The sequence below is a fragment of the Entelurus aequoreus genome, linkage group LG27, assembly GCF_033978785.1.
Source record: "Entelurus aequoreus isolate RoL-2023_Sb linkage group LG27, RoL_Eaeq_v1.1, whole genome shotgun sequence".
Classification (NCBI taxonomy): Eukaryota; Metazoa; Chordata; class Actinopteri; order Syngnathiformes; family Syngnathidae; genus Entelurus; species Entelurus aequoreus.
Window position 1 is genome coordinate 6,246,398 of NC_084757.1, and position 21,589 is coordinate 6,267,986.

The 21,589-nt window shown below is 43.3% G+C and overlaps 1 protein-coding gene across 1 annotated transcript; it reads left to right on the forward strand.

The window, feature by feature from the left end:
- Positions 1–1,025: 1,025 nt before the first annotated feature.
- On the forward strand, positions 1,026–21,564 carry lrrc40 (leucine rich repeat containing 40). The gene is made up of 15 exons (XM_062039073.1): positions 1,026–1,295; positions 3,442–3,623; positions 3,687–3,760; positions 3,836–3,965; positions 4,025–4,148; positions 4,270–4,409; positions 9,878–10,050; positions 10,124–10,214; positions 14,770–14,815; positions 16,450–16,552; positions 18,663–18,770; positions 18,838–18,945; positions 19,043–19,120; positions 19,187–19,372; positions 21,373–21,564. Exons 1-15 carry the CDS (start codon positions 1,151–1,153, stop codon positions 21,476–21,478), a joined length of 1,794 nt encoding a protein of 597 aa, XP_061895057.1. The 5' UTR covers positions 1,026–1,150; the 3' UTR covers positions 21,479–21,564.
- Positions 21,565–21,589: the final 25 nt, after the last annotated feature.

A 21,589-nucleotide genomic window follows, 5' to 3' on the forward strand; every position in this document is an offset into this window, starting at 1 on the left:
TATTTCATTTTGTTATTTTTGTTTTTTTGCATACAAATATTTTTTTTGTATTCATATCAATCCAAAACATGTAGCTATAATTAAACTAAAATTTGATTCAAATAGTAAAAAATGCAGTTTTAAAAATAAAAAAAAGACAATTATTTATTTTATTTTGTTATTTTTGTGTTTTTTGCAGAAAAATATTTTGTACTCGTATCAATCCAAAACATGTAGCTATAATTAAATTAAAATTTGATTCAAATAGTAAAAAATGCAGTTTTAAAAATTAAAAAAAAGACAATTATTTATTTTATTTTGTTATTTTTGTGTTTTTTGCAGAAAAATATTGTTTTGTATTCGTATCAATCCAAAACATGTAGCTATAATTAAATTAAAGCTTGATTCAAATAATAAAATGCAGTATTAAAAAAATAGCCAAAGGACAATTATTTATTTATTTATTTATTTTTTAATTTTTTGCAGAAAAATATTTTTTTTGTATTCGTATCAATCCAAAACATGTAGCTACAATTAAATTAAAGTTTGATTCAAATAGTATAAAATGCAGTATTAAAAAAAAAAAAGACAATTATTTATTTTATTTTGTTATTTTTGCAGAAAAATATTGTTTTGTATTCGTATCAATCCAAAACATGTAGCTATAATTAAATTCAAGTTTGATTCAAATAGTATAAAATGCAGTATTTTAAAAAAAGCCAAAGGACAATTATTTATTTTATTTTGTTATTTTTGTTTTTTTGCAGACAAATATATTTTTTGTATTCGTATCAATCCAAAACATGTAGCTATAATTAAATTAAAGCTTGATTCGAATAGTATAAAATGCAGTATTAAAAAAACCAAACTACCTAATACTGTATATTGTTCTGTGTATTTTGAACAAATTAGCAAAATGTTCACAGATAATATGAAAGGCATCGTTTACTAATACTGTACTTACTGTAATGTAGAGATGCGCCCTCTGCTGGTCCTTTTGAAGAACGTTTAAGGAGCGACGGTAATATATCAAACCAGGGGCTTTTGTTGTGAAGGAATACGGAAGTGATGTATTTAGCAGGTCGTGGCGGGCGGAAGTGAGCGGGTCTGTGCCCCGTGGAGATAAACAGGCCAGATAAGAGGACTGCTTTGACGTTAAACGTCGAGGAAAATGTCTCATTTGAAAGGAAAGAAGCCGGTGGACTCTTTGCGGGGCTTCAGGGTGCCGATAAGCGAGCCAACAATCCCGTATGGTGTCCTCAAGGCGGCTCGCAGCAGCGGACAACTCAACCTGTCGGGTCGAGGGCTGACAGAAGGTACTTTTAGTTTGAATCACTCTGCTATAAGATCAATAACATGTTATGGCGGAAATAGCCTAATTGTTGCATCCAAATGTGGACTAAACGGTGTTCTTTTTTCGAGTTCAAACCACTGGATGTCTTTTACTTTGAAGCAAGGCGGAAACTGTGACGTCACTGGTCAGCAGCCCTAATTGATGTCATTGGCAGTAACATAGACATGTTATTTTTATTATTATTATATTTTAAATTTTATAAACCTTTATTTATAACTTTCAACATTTACAAACAGTTGAGAAATAATAATCAAAGTAAGTACAAAACAGCGCCAGGGGGTTGTAAATTCAAAGTAACTAAAATAAAATGCAAAATATAACAAACAAAGTGTAAAGCCATAGGCTCACACAATTTCAGTAAATAATTTAAATTTGGAACACCGCATCATCGTTTTCACAGCTTTTTGCTTGTTAGAGGTAGAGAGTGTTTTAACGTAGAGTTCTAATTCTTTTTTAAAGGCACAAAAACAGGTCGGGTATTGAGAAACTTACATTTATGAATATAAAACTAATAGACATGTTAATAAGTAGACGCAGCATTGGCTGCTGTGACGCCAGAAATTGGGCTGCCATCTTGAAGTGGTGATGAGGAGCTGGCGAGCATCCTAAAAACTGACAGTTGACAGGTAGAAAACAAAGATGCTAAACTGACAGTTGACAGGTAGAAAACAAAGATGCTAAACTGACAGTTGACAGGTACAAAACAAAGATGCTAAACTGACAGTTGACAGGTAGAAAACAAAGATGCTAAACTGACAGTTGACAGGTAGAAAACAAAGATGCTAAACTGACAGTTGACAGGTAGAAAACAAAGATGCTAAACTGACAGTTGACAGGTAGAAAACAAAGATGCTAAACTGACAGGTGACAGGTAGAAAACAAAGATGCTAAACTGACAGGTGACAGGTAGAAAACAAAGATGCTAAACTGACAGGTGACAGGTAGAAAACAAAGATGCTAAACTGACAGTTGACAGGTAGAAAACAAAGATGCTAAACTGACAGTTGACAGGTAGAAAACAAAGATGCTAAACTGACAGTTGACGGGTAGAAAACAAAGATGCTAAACTGACAGGTGACAGGTAGAAAACAAAGATGCTAAACTGACAGTTGACGGGTAGAAAACAAAGATGCTAAACTGACAGTTGACGGGTAGAAAACAAAGATGCTAAACTGACAGTTGACGGGTAGAAAACAAAGATGCTAAACTGACAGTTGACAGGTAGAAAACAAAGATGCTAAACTGACAGTTGACGGGTAGAAAACAAAGATGCTAAACTGACAGTTGACGGGTAGAAAACAAAGATGCTAAACTGACAGTTGACAGGTAGAAAACAAAGATGCTAAACTGACAGTTGACAGGTAGAAAACAAAGATGGTGTTCAGCGTTTTCCTGCTCAAATGAGCGGACTGTTGAAAATAGGAATTGGGGGATTACTTTTCACAAGTAAGATTTAACATTAACGTACTATTGGTTGTATTTTGTGAAAAGAATATTAGCACAGAGTTGAGAAGGAGCAAAGATCTTCAATAGTACTGAAATCCTAGCCGCTAGCAAACAAGAGTATGACCATAATAGAATTGTTGTCAATGAAATGAATTACATTTAAGATAGTCATACTTGAATAACATAAAGTTGAAATAAATGCTGAAGATAAAGATTGTAAGACAGAATTTGCTTTTATTTTCAATCCAGTGAAACAGATTGGTGGTTTTAGCTGATATAAAGACTTTCAGGTGTTTGTATATGTTTATGTTGAAGTATTTGGCAGACGCTTTTATCCAAAGTGACATACATAAAAAAAATACATATAAAACAATGTAAACATGATCATTTAAGGGAAGAATGTAATACAAAGTGTCCAGACAGAATAAACTCTCTGCTACTAGTTGAAGGCCAAAACTGCCAGCATGGTCCTTTGATTTGTCCGTCTGTGGCCCTCAGCGCGAAAGGTTTTTCTTCCTTTCACTATTGTGTAGACTTCCACACTCAAACGCAACGATGCTAATAAACAAAACAAGATAAGCACTTGTGTGGTCATTAAGCTGCATATAAAGTTGAAGTGTAGCCGACCAACCACGTACAGCTGGTGATGTTTGCGCCGTCAGTGCCTACGAACGTGTTTCGTCTCAACGTGGACACGCCGGAGGAAGCCAAGCAGAACGTCTCCTTTGGCGCCTCGGAGCGCTGGTGGGAGCAGACGGACCTCACCAAGCTGCTGCTCTCCTCCAACCAGCTGACCAGCTTGTCGGAAGACATCAGGCTGCTCCCCGCGCTCACCACGCTGGACGTAGGTGAAGAGCAACTTTGCTTTGTGTTGATGGTCCTAATGCGTGCAACGTTGCCTCCGCAGCTGCATGACAACCGGCTGCGGACGCTGCCGAGCGCCTTGGGACAGCTGCAGGAGCTGCAGCAGCTGCGACTCAGGTACGATTGAGCACGGACTCACTCTGGGATGGAGCGTTAATCCGGCGTGTTGTTGTTGGCGTGGCGTGTGAGCAGTCACAACCAGCTGACGTCGCTGCCGCTGGAGGTCTTCTCTCTGAAGAGCCTCAGAAGCCTCACGCTCCAGCAGAACCAGCTGGAGGTCCTGCCGGAGGAGCTGGGACAGCTGGAGGCGCTGACCGAGCTGGTAGGGACCCCTCCAGCGCTTACACGCATGGGCGCGTCTCACCTTGTGGTTGCTTGCAGGATGTGTCTAGTAACCATCTGGAGGAGCTCCCCTCCAGCCTGGGTGGTCTGTGCTGCCTGCAGAAGCTCAACCTGAGTCGCAACAAGCTGGCCTGTCTGCCCCGCAGCCTGGCACAGCTCACCAGTAAGTCCTCGCACCTCCGGCTTTCCCTCCATGCATCCTGAAATCTCACCTGCAGGTTAAAACGATAGCTAGTGAAGTGCTTGAGGGAACCAGAACAAGGCGTTTGTGCTGGACTCCACAGATGTGAAGCTCCTGGACTGCAGCGACAACATGCTGAGTGACATTCCTCCCAGCCTGGCCCAGATGCTGGCTCTGGAGCAGCTCTACCTGCGACACAACAAGCTCCACTTCCTCCCACAGCTTCCCGCTCCCGCGCTCCAGGTAACGCCCAAGGCGCCTATTTAGTGGTTTTTCATTGAACCACAATTAGAGACGTCCGATAATGGCTTTTTTGCCGATATCCCGATATTGTCCAACTCTTAAAGGCCTACTGAAATGATTTTTTTTTTATTTAAACGGGAATAGCAGATCCATTCTATGTGTCATACTTGATCATTTCGCGATATTGCCATATTTTTGCTGAAAGGATTTAGTAGAGAAAATCGACGATAAAGTTTGCAACTTTTGCTCGCTGATAAAAAAAAGCCTTGCCTGTAGCGGAAGTAGCGTGATGTCACAGGAGCTAGTATTCCTCACAATTCCCCGTTGTTTACAATGGAGCGAGAGAGATTCGGACCGAGAAAGTGACGATTACCCCATTAATTTGAGCGAGGATGAAAGATTCGTAGATGAGGAACGTTACAGTGAAGGACTAGAGTGCAGTGCAGGACGTATCTTTTTTCGCTCTGACCGTAACTTAGGTACAAGCTGGCTCATTGGATTCCACACTCTCTCCTTTTTCTATTGTGGATCACGGATTTGTATTTGAAACCACCTGGGATACTATATCCTCTTGAAAATGAGAGTCGAGAACGCCAAATGGACATTCAGTGCCTTTTATCTCCACGACAATTCATCGGCGAAATGCTTTAGCTACGAGCTAACGTGATAGCATCGTGCTTTAACTGCATATAGAAACAAAAAAAATAAACCCCTGACTGGAAGGATAGATAGAAAATCAACAATACTATTAAACCGTGGACATGTAAATACACGGTTAATGCTTTCCAGGCTGGCGAAGATTAACAATGCTGTGCTAACGACGCCATTGAAGCTAACTTAGCAACCGGACCGCACAGAGCTATGCTAAAAACATTAGCTCTCCACCTACGCCAGCCAGCCCTCATTTGCTCATCAACACCCGTGCTCACCTGCGTTCCAGCGATCGGCAGAAGGACGAAGGACTTCCCCCGATGCGTTTGGCAGCCCGGAGACGTAGGAAGTCAAGGTGAGGTCGGCGGCTAGCGCGGCTAGCGCTCCAACAAAGTCCTCCTGGTTGTGTTGCTGTAGTCCGCTGCTAATACACCGATCCCACCTACAACAGTCTTCTTTGCAGCCTTCATTGTTCATTAAACAAATTGCAAAAGATGTCCAGAATACTGTGGAATTATGAAATGAAAACAGAGCTTTATGTATAGGATTCTACGGGGTACCATAACTTCCGTTACTCTGACTTGGTCACGCGCATACGTCATCATACCGCGACGTTTCAGCCGGATATTTCCCGGGAAATTTAAAATGTCACTTTATAAGTTAACCCGGCCGTATTGGCATGTGTTGCAATGTTAAGATTTCATCATTGATAACAGCCCTTTGAGACACTTGTGATTTACGGCTATATAAATAAACATTGATTGATTGATTGATATAAACTATCAGACTGCGTGGTCGGTAGTAGTGGCTTTCAGTAGGCCTTTAATTACCGATTCCGATATCAAGCGATACCGATATATACAGTCGTGGAATTAACACATTATTAGGGACCGCAATGTCCCTTTGGGACAGAGGACCCTATTGTATTTTGTGCGTTTTATTCTTTATTATTATTATTCCGCCGCCTCTTTGAGCTGTAATTTGACCCCCTTAACATGCTTCAAAACTCACCATATTGGACACACACATCCGGACTGGCGAAAATTGCGATTTAATCAAAAAAACAAACCCCAAAACTCAAAATTGCGCTCTAGCGCCCCCTAGGAAAAAACACAGACAAAACTGCTTGTAACTTCCGGTAGGAATGTCGTAGAGACATGAAACAAAAACCTCTATGTAGGTCTCACTTAGACCTAGATTTCATACATTGACACCCTTCAGCAAAAATCAACAGGAAGTTGGCAATTCCCCCTTCAAAACAAAAGTTTAGTAAAAACAGTCACTTTTGCCTCTTTGAGCTGTAATTTGACCCCCTTAACATGCTTCAAAACTCACCAAACTGGACACGCACATCAGAACTGGCAAAAATTTCGATCTAATAAAAAAAAAAAAAACAACCCAAAACTCAAAATTGCACTCTAGCGCCCCCTAGGAAGAAAACACAGACACAACTGCTCCGAGGAAGAAAACTCAGACAAAACTGCCTGTAACTTCCAGTAGGAATGTCCTCTATATAGGTCTCACTTAGACCTACATTTCATATATTGACAACCCCCAGCAAAAATCAACAGGAAGTTTGCAATTCCTCCTTCAAAACAAAAGTTTTGTAAAAACCGGTCACCTTTTTTCAAACATTATCTCCTCTGAGCGCGTTTGTCGTGTCGGCTTCAAACTAGCACTGGAGAGAGTTTGAACCCTTCTGATTAAAAGTTGACCAAAGAGTTTTAATTACTGCTCCGGTTTGGATTTTATGTGCCGTCAAAGTCGGTCCCGTCCATCGCTGCTTGCAGCTTTAATTATGCCTAATTTTGTTGTGATGCCCCGCTGGATGCATTAAACAATGTAACAAGGTTTTCCAAAATAAATCAACTCAAGTTATGGAAAAAAATGCCAACATGGCACTGCCATATTTATTGTTGAAGTCACAAAGTGCATTATTATTGTTTAACATGCCTCAAAACAGCAGCTTGGAATTTGGGACATGCTCTCCCTGAGAGAGCATGAGGAGGCTGAGGTGGGCGGGGTTGAGGTGGGGCGTGGGGGGATTAAGCGGGGGGTATATATTGTAGCATCCCGGAAGAGTTAGTGCTGCAAGGGGTTCTGGGTATTTGTTGTGTTGTGTTTATGTTGTGTTACGGTGCGGATGTTCTCCCGAAATGTTTGTCATTCTTGTGTGGTGTGGGTTCACAGTGTGACGCATATTTGTAACAGTGTTAAAGTTGTTTATACGGCCTCCCTCAGTGTGACCTGTATGGCTGTTGACCAAGTATGTCTTGCATTCACTTGTGTGTGTGAAAAGTCGTAGATATTATGTGACTGGGCCGGCACGCAAAGGAAATGCCTTTAAGGTTTATTGGCGCTCTGTACTTCTCCCTACGTCCGTGTACACAGCGGCCTTTTAAAAAGTCATACATTTTACTTTTTATAACTGATAACGATCATTTCCGATATTACATTTTAAAGCATCCGATATTATCGGACATCTCTAACCACAATCTATTTGTGGTGGTGGGTTGTGAAAACATGAATGAATAGATGTACCTATAGGAGTCTGATTATTGACCCTAGGCGCCAAATTGGTGATGCATTTTTAATTTTGAGTAAATCCAGGGGATTTTTTAGTTTGGAATTATTATTATTAATATATGATTTACTTTAAGTCATTTTCCCCCGAGCAGACATAGCAAGCTTACTGTATATCAGGCTTTGTTCATTTTTTTGACCTCGGGGCCCAACTTTTCTCTCACAGCCGTGTGTGGAACTGTCAGTTTGCACCTCCTTTTTAAACGTGCTAAATAAAACACAAACTGGTACTCCCAAACAGGTGATGAGTGTTGATAAATCACATTGCGCGTGCTAAATACAGTTGCGATCAAAAGTGTACACACACTTGTAAAGAACATCATGTCATGGCTGTCTTCACTTTACAATCATTATTATTTTGTTGTGATGTAGTGATTGGAGCACATACTTGTTGCTCACAAGAAACATTCATGAAGTTTGCTTCTTTTATGAATTTATTATGGCTCTATTGAAAATGTGAGGGTCAAAAGTATACATACAGCAATGTTAATATTTGCTTACATGTCCCTTGGCAAGTTGACCTGCAATAAGGCACTTTTGGTAGCCATCCACAAGCTTCTGCTTGACCACTTGACCACTAAATTGCTGCAGTTCAGCTAAATGTGTTGCTTTTCTGACATGGACTTGTTTCTTCAGCATTGTCCACACCTTTAAGTCAGGACTTTGGGAAGAAAACCTTCATTCTAGCCTGATTTAGCCATTCCTTGACCACTTTTGAGGTGTGTTTGGGGTCATTGTCCTGTTGGAACACCCAACAAGACCCAACCTCCGGGCTGATGATTTTAGCTTGTCCTGAACAATTTGGAGATAATCCTCCTTTTTCATTGTCCCATTTAAAGCAGCAGTTCCATTGGCAGCAAAACAGGCCCAGAGCATAATACTACCACCACCATGCTTGACGGTAGACATGGTGTTCCTGGGATTAAAGGCCTCACCAAACATATTGCTGGGTATTGTGGCCAAACAGCTCCATTTTTGTTTCATCTGACCACAGAACTTTCCTCCAGAAGGTCTTATCTTTGTCCATGTGATGTCAGATGGAACAAAAATGGAGCTGTTTGGCCACAACACCCAGCAATATGTTTGGAGGAGAAAAGGTGAGGCCTTTAATCCCAGGAACACCATGCCTACCGTCAAGGGACATGTAAGCAAATATTAACATTGCTGTATGTATACTTTTGACCCTCACATTTTCAGTAGACCCATAATAAATTCATAAAGAAGCAAACTTCATGAATGTTTTTAGTGAGCAACAAGTATGTGCTCCAATCACTACATCACAACAAAATAAGAGTTGTAGAAATGATTGAAAACTCAAGACAGCCATGACATGATGTTCTTTACACGTGTATGTACACTTTTGATCGCGACTGTATTTATATTTGCATTTTGTCCTCCCAGTGTTTTGATGATCAGCAAATACTTTGCATATTGATGAAGACCGACTCAAAATGGATTGCACATCTTATTCTGCTCACTTAACACCTCTAAAGGCTTAGTGGCCACATGCGTGGACAGCACCTTTTAGCTCTTATTTACAAAATGGTGCACTACTGAATTGGGGTCTTATGGCCACTTATGTGGACACTTATACTGCCATCTGGTGGTGTCAGAAGAGTATAACATACAATGGAATTTGGGGGAAAAAAGTGTAAAAATAAGAATTAGCATGTAAATAAACATGAAGTACACATTTGTGTACTTATGGACTAAGTACATCCTACGAAAAGATGATTCTTAGTTTTTATTCTAATTAGGGTCCAATAAGCCCAAATAGCAAAGAGAAATAAAAAAAGCATGTAAACAAACAGCTTGGGCCTTAAGAGGTTAAGGGACGCAATCCACTTTGCACACGTTTATTACATCAACTTTGCGTGTGCTACCAAGTTTGCGTGTGTTTTAGTACATTTAGTAAATCAGGCCCTAAGTGTTGAAGGGGTGTGGCTTAACTTCTCTGTTTTTACGCCTTAGTCCTCCAAACCACTAGGGGGAGGCATATTGTTAACTAGAAATGTTAACTTATTTAGCATTAGCGCTCACTCATCTGGTTGGTGTTTGGACATAAAAAACACAGAATGTTTAAATGTGTGTGTGTGTGTGTGTGTGTGTGTGTGTGTGTGTGTGTGTGTGTGTGTGTGTGTGTGTGTGTGTGTGTGTGTGTGTGTGTGTGTGTGGTGTGTGTGTGTGTGTGTGTGTGTGTGTGTGTGTGTGTGTGTGTGTGTGTGTGTGTGTAGGAGCTGTATCTTGGCAACAACCAGATAGAGATGCTGGAGGCGGAGCATCTGGCCAGCTTGTGCGTCATCTCTCTGCTGGAGCTGCGAGACAACAAGATCACGGTGCTGCCCGAGCAGATGTCCACGTTGACCACGCTCACACGCCTCGACCTCACCAACAACGACATCGGCATGTAAGATCGCTCGTTCCACACGTAACTTCCTGTTTCCTTTCTGCAAGAGTCTTTTATTGTTTTCCTCGGTCAGCCTTCCCGCATCGCTCAGCCTGCTGCCCAACCTGAGTACTCTGTTGCTGGAGGGGAACCCTCTGCGTGGGATCAGGAGGGAGGTGCTTACTGTAGGTGACCTTACTGTAGGTGACCTTACTGTAGGTGACCTCACTTTGCTGCCGTCACCCAACACACTTCTCAATTATTGTCATCAATGCTATTGAACTGCACATACACTCACTGGCCACAGGGGGCGACAGGCTCTTTCCATGTTGTCTCACTGCACATACACTCACTGGCCACCGGGGGCGACATGATCTTTCCTTGGTGTCATACTGCACATACACTCACTGGCCACCGGGGCGACATGATCTTTCCTTGGTGTCATACTGCACATACACTCACTGGCCACAGGGGGCGACATGATCTTTCCATGGTGTCATACTGCACATACACTCACTGGCCACAGGGGGCGACATGATCTTTCCATGTTGTCTCACTGCACATACACTCACTGGCCACATGGGGCGACATGATCTTTCCTTGGTGTCATACTGCACATACACTCACTGGCCACCGGGGGCGACATGATCTTTCCATGGTGTCATACTGCACATACACTCACTGGCCACATGGGGCGACATGATCTTTCCTTGGTGTCATACTGCACATACACTCACTGGCCACCGGGGGCGACATGATCTTTCCATGGTGTGATACTGCACATACACTCACTGGCCACATGGGGCGACATGATCTTTCCTTGGTGTCATACTGCACATACACTCACTGGCCACCGGGGGCGACATGATCTTTCCTTGGTGTCATACTGCACATACACTCACTGGCCACAGGGGGCGACATGATCTTTCCATGGTGTCATACTGCACATACACTCACTGGCCACAGGGGGCGACATGATCTTTCCATGTTGTCTCACTGCACATACACTCACTGGCCACATGGGGCGACATGATCTTTCCTTGGTGTCATACTGCACATACACTCACTGGCCACCGGGGGCGACATGATCTTTCCATGGTGTCATACTGCACATACACTCACTGGCCACATGGGGCGACATGATCTTTCCTTGGTGTCATACTGCACATACACTCACTGGCCACCGGGGGCGACATGATCTTTCCATGGTGTGATACTGCACATACACTCACTGGCCACATGGGGCGACATGATCTTTCCTTGGTGTCATACTGCACATACACTCACTGGCCACAGGGGGTGACATGATCTTTCCATGGTGTCATACTGCACATACACTCACTGGCCACAGGGGGTGACATGATCTTTCCATGTTGTCTCACTGCACCGGGGGCGACATGATCTTTCCATGGTGTCATACTGCACATACACTCACTGGCCACAGAGGGCGACATGATCTTTCCATTGTGTCATACTGCACATACACTCACTGGCCACGGGGGGCGACATGATCTTTCCATGGTGTCATACTGCACATACACTCACTGGCCACAGGGGGCGACATGATCTTTCCATGTTGTCTCACTGCACATACACTCACTGGCCACAGGGGGCGACATGATCTTTCCATGTTGTCTCACTGCACATACACTCACTGGCCACAGGGGGCGACAGGATCTTTCCATGGTGTCATACTGCACATACACTCACTGGCCACATGGGGCGACATGATCTTTCCATGGTGTCATACTGCACATACACTCACTGGCCATAGGGGGCGACATGATCTTTCCATGTTGTCTCACTGCAAATACAGTCACTGGCCACAGGGGGCGACATGATCTTTCCATGTTGTCTCACTGCACATACACTCACTGGCCACAGGGGGCGACAGGATGTTTCCATGTTGTCTCACTGCACATACACTCACTGGCCACCGGGGGCGACATGATCTTTCCATGTTGTCATACTGCACATACACTCACTGGCCACAGGGGGCGACATGATCTTTCCATGGTGTCATACTGCACATACACTCACTGGCCACAGGGGGCGACAGTATGTTTCCATGTTGTCTCACTGCACATACATTCACTGGCCAGAGGGGGCGACAGGCTCTTTCCATGTTGTCTCACTGCACATACACTCACTGGCCACAGGGGGCGACATGGAAAGAGGCCACAGGGGGCGACATGATCTTTCCATGTTGTCTCACTGCACATACACTCACTGGCCACAGGGGGCGACATGATCTTTCCTTGGTGTCATACTGCACATACACTCACTGGCCACATGGGGCGACATGATCTTTCCTTGGTGTCATACTGCACATACACTCACTGGCCACCGGGGGCGACATGATCTTTCCATGGTGTCATACTGCACATACACTCACTGGCCACAGGGGGCGACATGATCTTTCCTTGGTGTCATACTGCACATACACTCACTGGCCACAGGGGGCGACATGATCTTTCCATGTTGTCTCACTGCACCGGGGGCGACATGATCTTGCCATGGTGTCATACTGCACATACACTCACTGGCCACAGAGGGCGACATGATCTTTCCATGGTGTCATACTGCACATACACTCACTGGCCACAGGGGGCGACAGGATGTTTCCATGTTGTCTCACTGCACATACACTCACTGGCCACCGGGGGCGACAGGATGTTTCCATGGTGTCATGTTACTGCAATGCATGGTATATATATTTTTTTGCCATGGGGAGTCTTCCACTGAGGGCCGCACACTGAAAAATCAAAGCTAGCTGGGGCCATTTTTATATTTTTTATTTTAAAAACCAATACAATATATGTATAAAAAATATACATTCAGGCCTCCACTCAGGCTCGATCCCGGGGGCCCCAAAGGGTTTTGGTCAAAAAAATATTTAAAATGTGTCATTATTCAGTATTATTATTTTTATTATTATTCAAGGTTTAACTCTCTAGATCAACATTAAGTCTTATCTGTCAATATAATGTTTTTAAAGATTTAAGTTATATGCTCTTATTGTCAAAGAAAATCCTGTTTTTAATGGAAAAAAACACAAAATATGTAATATTTTCACCCAATAAAATTTGTAAGTGGAATATTTCAGATTATATTATAATTGGAGCCTTAAAAAGGTCAATAACTCATAACAACATTGATTTTAATTCATTATTATTTTTTGAGCAATGACACTTAAAAACAAATCACACTAAAATTATTGGGGATCCAAAAGGGTCCTACTCATTAAATTGTTAAAAAATAAATTATATATATTTTTTACTGTTTACTTTTAACACGATCTCGAGATCAACTTCAGATCTATCCGTCAATTATAAGTTGTATTGTTGTTTATGGTTTTTGTTTGTTCATTTTAGGCCCTTTTTTAAAAAACCCAAAAAAAACGCTTAGTTTTTTATATGGCAAACACAAAATATGCAACATTTTCAGCAAAGAATATCTCAAAGTGGAATATTTAATGTGACGTAATTGGAGTCTTTAATAGGTCAATAATTCATAATGACATTGATTTTGATTCAATATTATTTTTTAAAGAAAGGAACAGCCTGCATGGCAGCTTTGTGTTGTTAGAGTAAACATTGCAACATCTCTTTTATACCACTTTTTATGTTGTTGGTTTTTTTTATCGTGTTTTTAGAACGTGCCGTGGTGCCGTTAAAAAGTGACCTGCGGGCCGCAAATGGCCCCCGGGCCGCACTTTGGACACCCCTGCCCTAAAGGGACATGGGGGACTTTTTTTTTTTTATAATTTATTTATTTTTTTTAAAAATATTTTTTAGACATGTATCTCGTGCGCACGAGAAACTTTTTATAAAGTCCTAAAAAAAATTAAAAAATGTTATTTATTTATTTATTTTATTTTTTTTAAGACATGTGTCTCGTGTCTTAAAAAGAAAAAGTATTAATTTTATTTTATTTTTTAAATTTTTTTAGACATGTATCTCGTGCGCACGAGAAACTTTTTTATAAAGTCCTAAAAAAAATTAAAAAATTTAATTTATTTTTTTATTTATTTTTTTTAAGACGTGTCTCGTGTTAAAAAAAAAAAAAAGTATTAATTTTATTTTATTTTTAAAAAAAATTTAGACATGTATCTCGTGCGCACGAGAAACTTTTTATAAAGTCCTAAAAAAAATTAAAAAATGTTATTTATTTATTTTTTTTATTTTTTTTAAGACATGTCTCGTGTCTTAAAAAAAAAAGTATTAATTTAATTTTATTTTTTAAATTTTTTTAGACATGTATCTCGTGCGCACGACAAACTTTTTATAAAGTCCTAAAAAAATTTGAAAAATTTAATTTATTTTTTTATTTTATTTTTTTTAAGACATGTCTCGTGTCTTAAAAAAAAAAAAAGTATTAATTTTATTTTATTTTTTAAATTTTTTTAGACATGTATCTTGTGCGCACGACAAACTTTTTATAAAGTCCTAAAAAATTTTTAAACATTTTATTTATTTTTTTATTTATTTTTTTTTAAGACATGTCTCGTGTCTTAAAAAAAAAAAAAAGTATTAATTTTATTTTTTAAATTTTTTTAGACATGTATCTCGTGCGCACGAGATACATGTCTAAAAAAAATAAAAATTAAAAATAAAAATTACATTTTTTTTTTTTTAATAAAAAAAAAAAAAAGTTTCCCCCATACCCCTTTAGGGGCTCTGTAGGCCAGTGAGTAGAAACCTGATAACAAAATGTTGTCTTCCTCTGTCTTCGTCATAGAAAGGAACCAATGAGCTTCTGAAATTTCTGAGAGGAAGAGTCAAAGGTACTGCAAAGGCGCTACAGTGGACCCTTTTTTATTGTTCAAGTCTATTTAAGTAACATTTTTCATAACAGACACTGCGATGCACCATTTTAGAGAGAGTCAAGAAATAAGATGGCTCATTTACTTTAGCTAAAGGCACTCGGACTGTGTTCTAGTTTGTGCACTTGCATACTGTCTAGGGCCGGGCGATAAAAGGATATCAATATAAATACATCAAAATAGACGCGTTTGATTTATTCTCGTTGGAAGAAACCGGAAGTGATCGCTGATCAGTGGGAGTGCCACGCTAACAGCCAATCAGGTAACAGTGTCAACTATCAGGTTTGGTTGCACCGTCTTGTTGTCTCGCGGTCCATTTATTTGCATGGAGTGAAAAGAGAAAGTAAAAATGAAGAAATTGTGAATAAAAGAGGAAAAGTCACCTCTATTATGGCACTTTATTGGATTCTTTTCAAAAGACAGTAGTCAGATCAATGTGGTCTGTAGATTAGACTTGGACAAACTGTATTGATCCACAAGGGAAATAGTTCCACACAGCAGCTCAGTTACAAAGGATGGAAAGGGTAAGGACGGAAAGGATAATGCACAAAAAGAGGGTGAAAACAAAAGGTATAAAGTAGACTAAAAATGTACCATAGTAGCAATATAACATATGTAATATTTACATATTATATATACAGTATATAATATATACTGATATATTATATTTTTATATAATATATATGACCATGTACAATATTACAGTATATGTAAGAGCTGTAGCATGAAGTAGAGAGTTGATCCAGCAGCAAATATAAACAAAGAGAGGTAGCTAACATAAAAGTGGTCAGGTAATAACTTCAGACCGCTTGCCCTGACGTCACAGGTAATAATACCACACCACCCTTTAGAGCACTGTTTTGCAAACTTTTTTTTCAAATGTTAACAAATGAAACTCAGTTCTCATCAAATACCCGACGCAATAGTTGGATATGGACATTTTCAGGACTTATGCAGATCCCAAATACAGATCAGCAGGTACCAGAAGGTAAGAAAAGTTGCTTTTGCATAATATTGCGAAACAAAACAGCAGATATGTCTTACCTTATACACACAGCATAATAATACTCCTATGTTGAAGCACAGTACAATCCATCAAGAGGTGTGGCTTCATAGCTTACCAAAGTCCTACTAAAACATTTGGATCGGTTTTTGAGTGCCGTGTGTAATGTTCTATATTCTCAATGGAACATATAAAATGTTGGTGTTGTTTACTGCCGTCATATTGCAGTCTACACGTATCTCTTATGTGTGACTGCCATCTACTGGTCACACTTATCATTACACCATGTACCAAATAAAATAGCTTCAAGGTTGGTAAGCACAACCAGAATGATTCCGTACATTAGGCGCAGCGGGTTATAAGGCGCACTGTCCAATTTTGAGAAATTGAAAGGATTTTAAGTGCGCCTTATAGTGCGAAAAATAGAGTATACTGTACAAACTTGACATAGTAGACTTAATAAAGTATGCAAGTGCATGAAGGTGAGACACAGCCTTATTCTAAACTATTCATCCATCCATTTTCTACCGCTTGTCCCTAACTAGTGTGAGCTAATTGTAGCTAATGCTAGCCCACTAACTGTGACTTTTAGAGGAGCCTGACAGTGCCGAAGACAAGCAGACGGCCATGACGCTGCCCAGCCAGGCCGCCATCAACCTCCATAACATCAAAACTCTCAAGACGCTGGTGTACAGGTGAGTGAGGCCAGTCGACGTAGTAAGACGCCGGTGTACAGGTGAGTGAGGCCAGTCGACTTAGTAAGACGCCGGTGTACAGGCGAGCGAGGCCAGTCGACGTAGTAAGACGCCGGTGTACAGGTGAGCGAGGCCAGTCGACGTAGTAAGACGCCGGTGTACAGGTGAGCGAGGCCAGTCGACGTAGTAAGACGCCGGTGTACAGGTGAGCGAGGCCAGTCGACTTAGTAAGACGCTGGTGTACAGGTGAGCGAGGCCAGGCGACGTAGTAAGACGCCGGTGTACAGGCGAGCGAGGCCAGTCGACGTAGTAAGACGCTGGTGTACAGGTGAGCGAGGCCAGGCGATGTAGTAAGACGCCGGCGTACAGGCGAGCGAGGCCAGTCGACGTAGTAAGACGCCGGTGTACAGGTGAGCGAGGCCAGTCGACGTAGTAAGACGCCGGTGTACAGGTGAGCGAGGCCAGTCGACGTAGTAAGACGCCGGTGTACAGGTGAGCGAGGCCAGTCGACGTAGTAAGACGCCGGTGTACAGGTGAGTGAGGCCAGTCGACTTAGTAAGACGCCGGTGTACAGGCGAGCGAGGCCAATGGACGTAGTAAGACGCCGGTGTACAGGTGAGCGAGGCCAGTCGACGTAGTAAGACGCTGGTGTACAGGTGAGCGAGGCCAGGCGACGTAGTAAGACGCCGGTGTACAGGCGAGCGAGGCCAGTCGACGTAGTAAGACGCTGGTGTACAGGTGAGCGAGGCCAGGCGATGTAGTAAGACGCCGGCGTACAGGCGAGCGAGGCCAGTCGACGTAGTAAGACGCTGGTGTACAGGTGAGCGAGGCCAGGCGACGTAGTAAGACGCCGGTGTACAGGTGAGTGAGGCCAGTCGACTTAGTAAGACGCCGGTGTACAGGCGAGCGAGGCCAATGGACGTAGTAAGACGCCGGTGTACAGGTGAGCGAGGCCAGTCGACGTAGTAAGACGCTGGTGTACAGGTGAGCGAGGCCAGTCGACGTAGTAAGACGCTGGTGTACAGGTGAGCGAGGCCAGGCGACGTAGTAAGACGCCCGTGTACAGGCGAGCGAGGCCAGTCGACGTAGTAAGACGCTGGTGTACAGGTGAGCGAGGCCAGGCGATGTAGTAAGACGCCGGCGTACAGGCGAGCGAGGCCAGTCGACGTAGTAAGACGCTGGTGTACAGGTGAGCGAGGCCAGGCGACGTAGTAAGACGCCGGCGTACAGGCGAGCGAGGCCAGTCGACGTAGTAAGACGCCGGTGTACAGGTGAGCGAGGCCAGTCGACGTAGTAAGACGCCGGCGTACAGGCGAGCGAGGCCAGTCGACGTAGTAAGACGCCGGTGTACAGGTGAGCGAGGCCAGTCGACGTAGTAAGACGCCGGAGTACAGGTGAGCGAGGCCAGTCGACGTAGTAAGACCCCGGCGTACAGGTGAGCGAGGCCAGTCGACGTAGTAAGACGCCGGTGTACAGGTGAGCGAGGCCAGCGGACGTAGTAAGACGCCGGTGTACAGGTGAGCGAGGCCAGTGGACGTAGTAAGACGCCGGTGTACAGGTGAGCGAGGCCAGGGGACGTAGTAAGACGCCGGTGTACAGGTGAGCGAGGCCAGCCGACGTAGTAAGACGCCGGTGTACAGGTGAGCGAGGCCAGGGGACGTAGTAAGACGCCGGTGTACAGGTGAGCGAGGCCAGCCGACGTAGTAAGACGCCGGTGTACAGGTGAGCGAGGCCAGGGGACGTAGTAAGACGCCGGTGTGCAGGTGAGCGAGGCCAGTCGACGTAGTAAGACGCCGGTGTACAGGTGAGCGAGGCCAGTTGACGTAGTAAGACGCCGGTGTACAGGCGAGCGAGGCCAGTTGACGTAGTAAGACGCCGGTGTACAGGTGAGCGAGGCCAGTCGACGTAGTAAGACGCCGGTGTACAGGCGAGCGAGGCCAGTTGACGTAGTAAGACGCCGGTGTACAGGTGAGCGAGGCCAGTCGACGTAGTAAGACGCCGGTGTACAGGTGAGCGAGGCCAGTTGACGTAGTAAGACGCCGGTGTACAGGTGAGTGAGGCCAGTCGACTTATAAAACCCAACCAAGCAGGTGTATATGTTCACGCTCAGGGACAATAAGGCCGACCGCGTCCCAGACGAGCTGTTCGAGGCCGCCAAAGGTCACGGCGTCACGTCCGTCGACTTTGGCAAGAACCAGCTGACGGCCGTGCCGCACAGGTGAGCGAGCGCCGGTCACGGCTGGGTGGGGTGGTGTGGTGTGGTCACCGTGTGTTTGCACGCGCAGGCTGGCAGAGCTGCGGGCGACCCTGGCGGACCTCAATCTGTCGTTCAATCGACTCACCTGCTGCGATCACATCCCCGGGCTGCAGCAGCTGGTGCACCTTGACCTCAGGTATGTGCGCACACACATCACATAGATGACCTCAGGTATGCGCACACACACATCACACAGATGCACACGTGACCGTGGAGTGCTAACTTGTTTCCAGTAACAACCTGCTGAGCGACCTGCCAGCCGAGCTGAAGACCGTGGCCAAGCTGCACTCCATCGTCCTCAGCTTCAACAAGTAGGCTGCAGCCTCCTCACACGCGTCCTTCCAGGGAAAGTCTCATCAAGCATCTCACCGTCGCAGGTTCAAGTCCTTCCCGGAGGTCCTGTATCAGATGGTCTCCCTGGAAACGGTCCTGCTGGCCAACAACCAGTTGGGAGGCGTGGATCCCTCCCGCCTGGTGCAGCTGGTCCGCCTGTCCACGCTGGACTTGTCCAACAACGACCTGCTCAACGTCCCGCCTGAGCTGGGCCTGTGCACGGGGCTCAGGTAGGCATGAACATCATTTGGCATGCATACAAAATGAAAGCTGCAAGCAGCGATGGACGGGACCGACTTTGAGGGCTCATAAAATCCAAACCGGAGCAGTAATTAAAACTCTTTCATCAACTTTTAATCAGAAGGGTTCAATCTCTCTCCAGTGCTAGTTTGAAGCCGACACGACAAACGCGCTCAGGGGAGATAATGTTTGAAAAAAGGTGACTGTTTTTACTCAGCTTTTGTTTTGAAGGGGGAATTGCAAACTTCCTGTTGATTTTTGCTGGGGGTTGTCAATATATGAAATGTAGGTCTAAGTGAGACCTACATAGAGGACATTCCTACTGGAAGTTACAGGCAGTTTTGTCTGAGTTTTCTTCCTAGGAGCAGTTGTGTCTGTGTTTTCTTACTAGGGGGCACTAGAGTGCAATTTTGAGTTTTGGGTTTTTTTTAATTTTTTTATTAGATCGCAATTTTTGCCAGTTCTGATGTGTGTCCAGTTTGGTGAGTTTTGAAGCATGTTAAGGGGGTCAAATTACAGCTCAAAGAGGCGGTGGTATAATAATAAAACGCTAGAAATTCAATAGGGTCCTCGGTCCCAAAGGGACTCGGTCCCTAACAAGTCATGAGAACAGTTTCTTCCTTCTGATGAACGCTGTGAAATAACTCTGGATTAATCTGTCACTAACTCATGCTCACGTCGTCATCTTTTTGCTTTGATCTATTCACCACTGCACTGTTATTTATTAGCCTTGCCCATATTAGTTATTGAAGTACTTGTTTGTTTTTAGTTCATCGTTATTAGGGACCGCAATGTCCCTTTAGGAAAGAGGACCCTATTGTATTTTGTGCGTTTTATTCTTTCTTTCTTTATTATTATACCGCCGCGTCTTTGAGCTGTAATTTGACCCCCTTAACATGCTTCAAAACTCACCATATTTGACACACACATCAGGACTGGCGAAAATTGCAATCTAATCAAAAAACCAAACCCTAAAACTCAAACTTGCGCTCTAGCGCCCCCTAGGAAAAAACAGACAAAACTGCTTGTAACTTCCGGTAGGAATGTCGAAGAGACATGAAACAAAAACCTATATGTAGGTCTGACTTAGACCTAGATTTCATATACTGACATCCTTTAGCAAAAATTTACAGGGAGTATGCAATTCCCCCTTCTAAACAAAATTTTAGTAAAAACAGTCACTTTTGCCTCTTTGAGCTGTAATTTGACCCCCTTAACATGCTTCAAAACTCACCAAACTGGACACAAACATCAGGACCGGCAAAAATTGCGATCTAATAAAAAAACCCAACCCCAAAACTCAAAATTGCGCTCTAGCGCCCCCTAGGAAGAAAACACAGACACAACTGCTCCTAGGAAGAAAACTCAGACAGAACTGCCTGTAACTTCCAGTAGGAATGTCTTAGAGACATGAAACAAAAACCTCTATGTAGGTCTCGCTTAGACCTACATTCCATGTATTGACAACCCCTAGCTAGAATCAACAGGAAGTTTGCAATTCCCCATTCAAAACAAAAGTTTTGTAAAAACCGGTCACCTTTTTTCAAAAATTATCTCCCCTGAGCGCGTTTGTCGTGTCGGCTTCAAACTAGCACAGGAGAGAGTTTGAACCCTTCTGATTAAAAGTTGACCAAAGAGTTTTAATTACGGTTCCGGTTTGGATTTTATGTGCCGTCAAAGTCGGTCCCGTCCATCGCTGCTTGGAGCTTTTATTATTTATTGTTCACATTGAACAATAGAGCACATCATATTAAGTCAAATTCCTTGTGTGTTAAACATACTTGGCCATTAAAGCTCATTCTGATATGAACACAAATACCACGCCTGAACTGGCTGCAGAAAGAAAACAGGAAGTGTAGTTTGGAAACTAAGCTCTTATTTTTTGGGGGGGCATCTAGTGACCTTTCTAATTTGATGGTGTTGGAATATTCACACAATGTGGGATGAGATCCAGAATGTGAAACCTACTTTGTGCATGTTTGTCTCTCAGGTGTCTCAGTCTGGGGGGAAATCCTTTCAGGACGCCACGAGCCGCCATCGTCGCGAAAGGAACTGACGCCGTGTTGGAGTACCTGCGGAGCCGCATTCCCACATGACCCCTCACACTCTGAGAGCCTTGATTTGCATGCCAAATACTTAAATGTTTACAATCATTGGTGAGTAATTAAAGATACTTTTTGGACACTTGCTCACATTTGTGTTCTTTT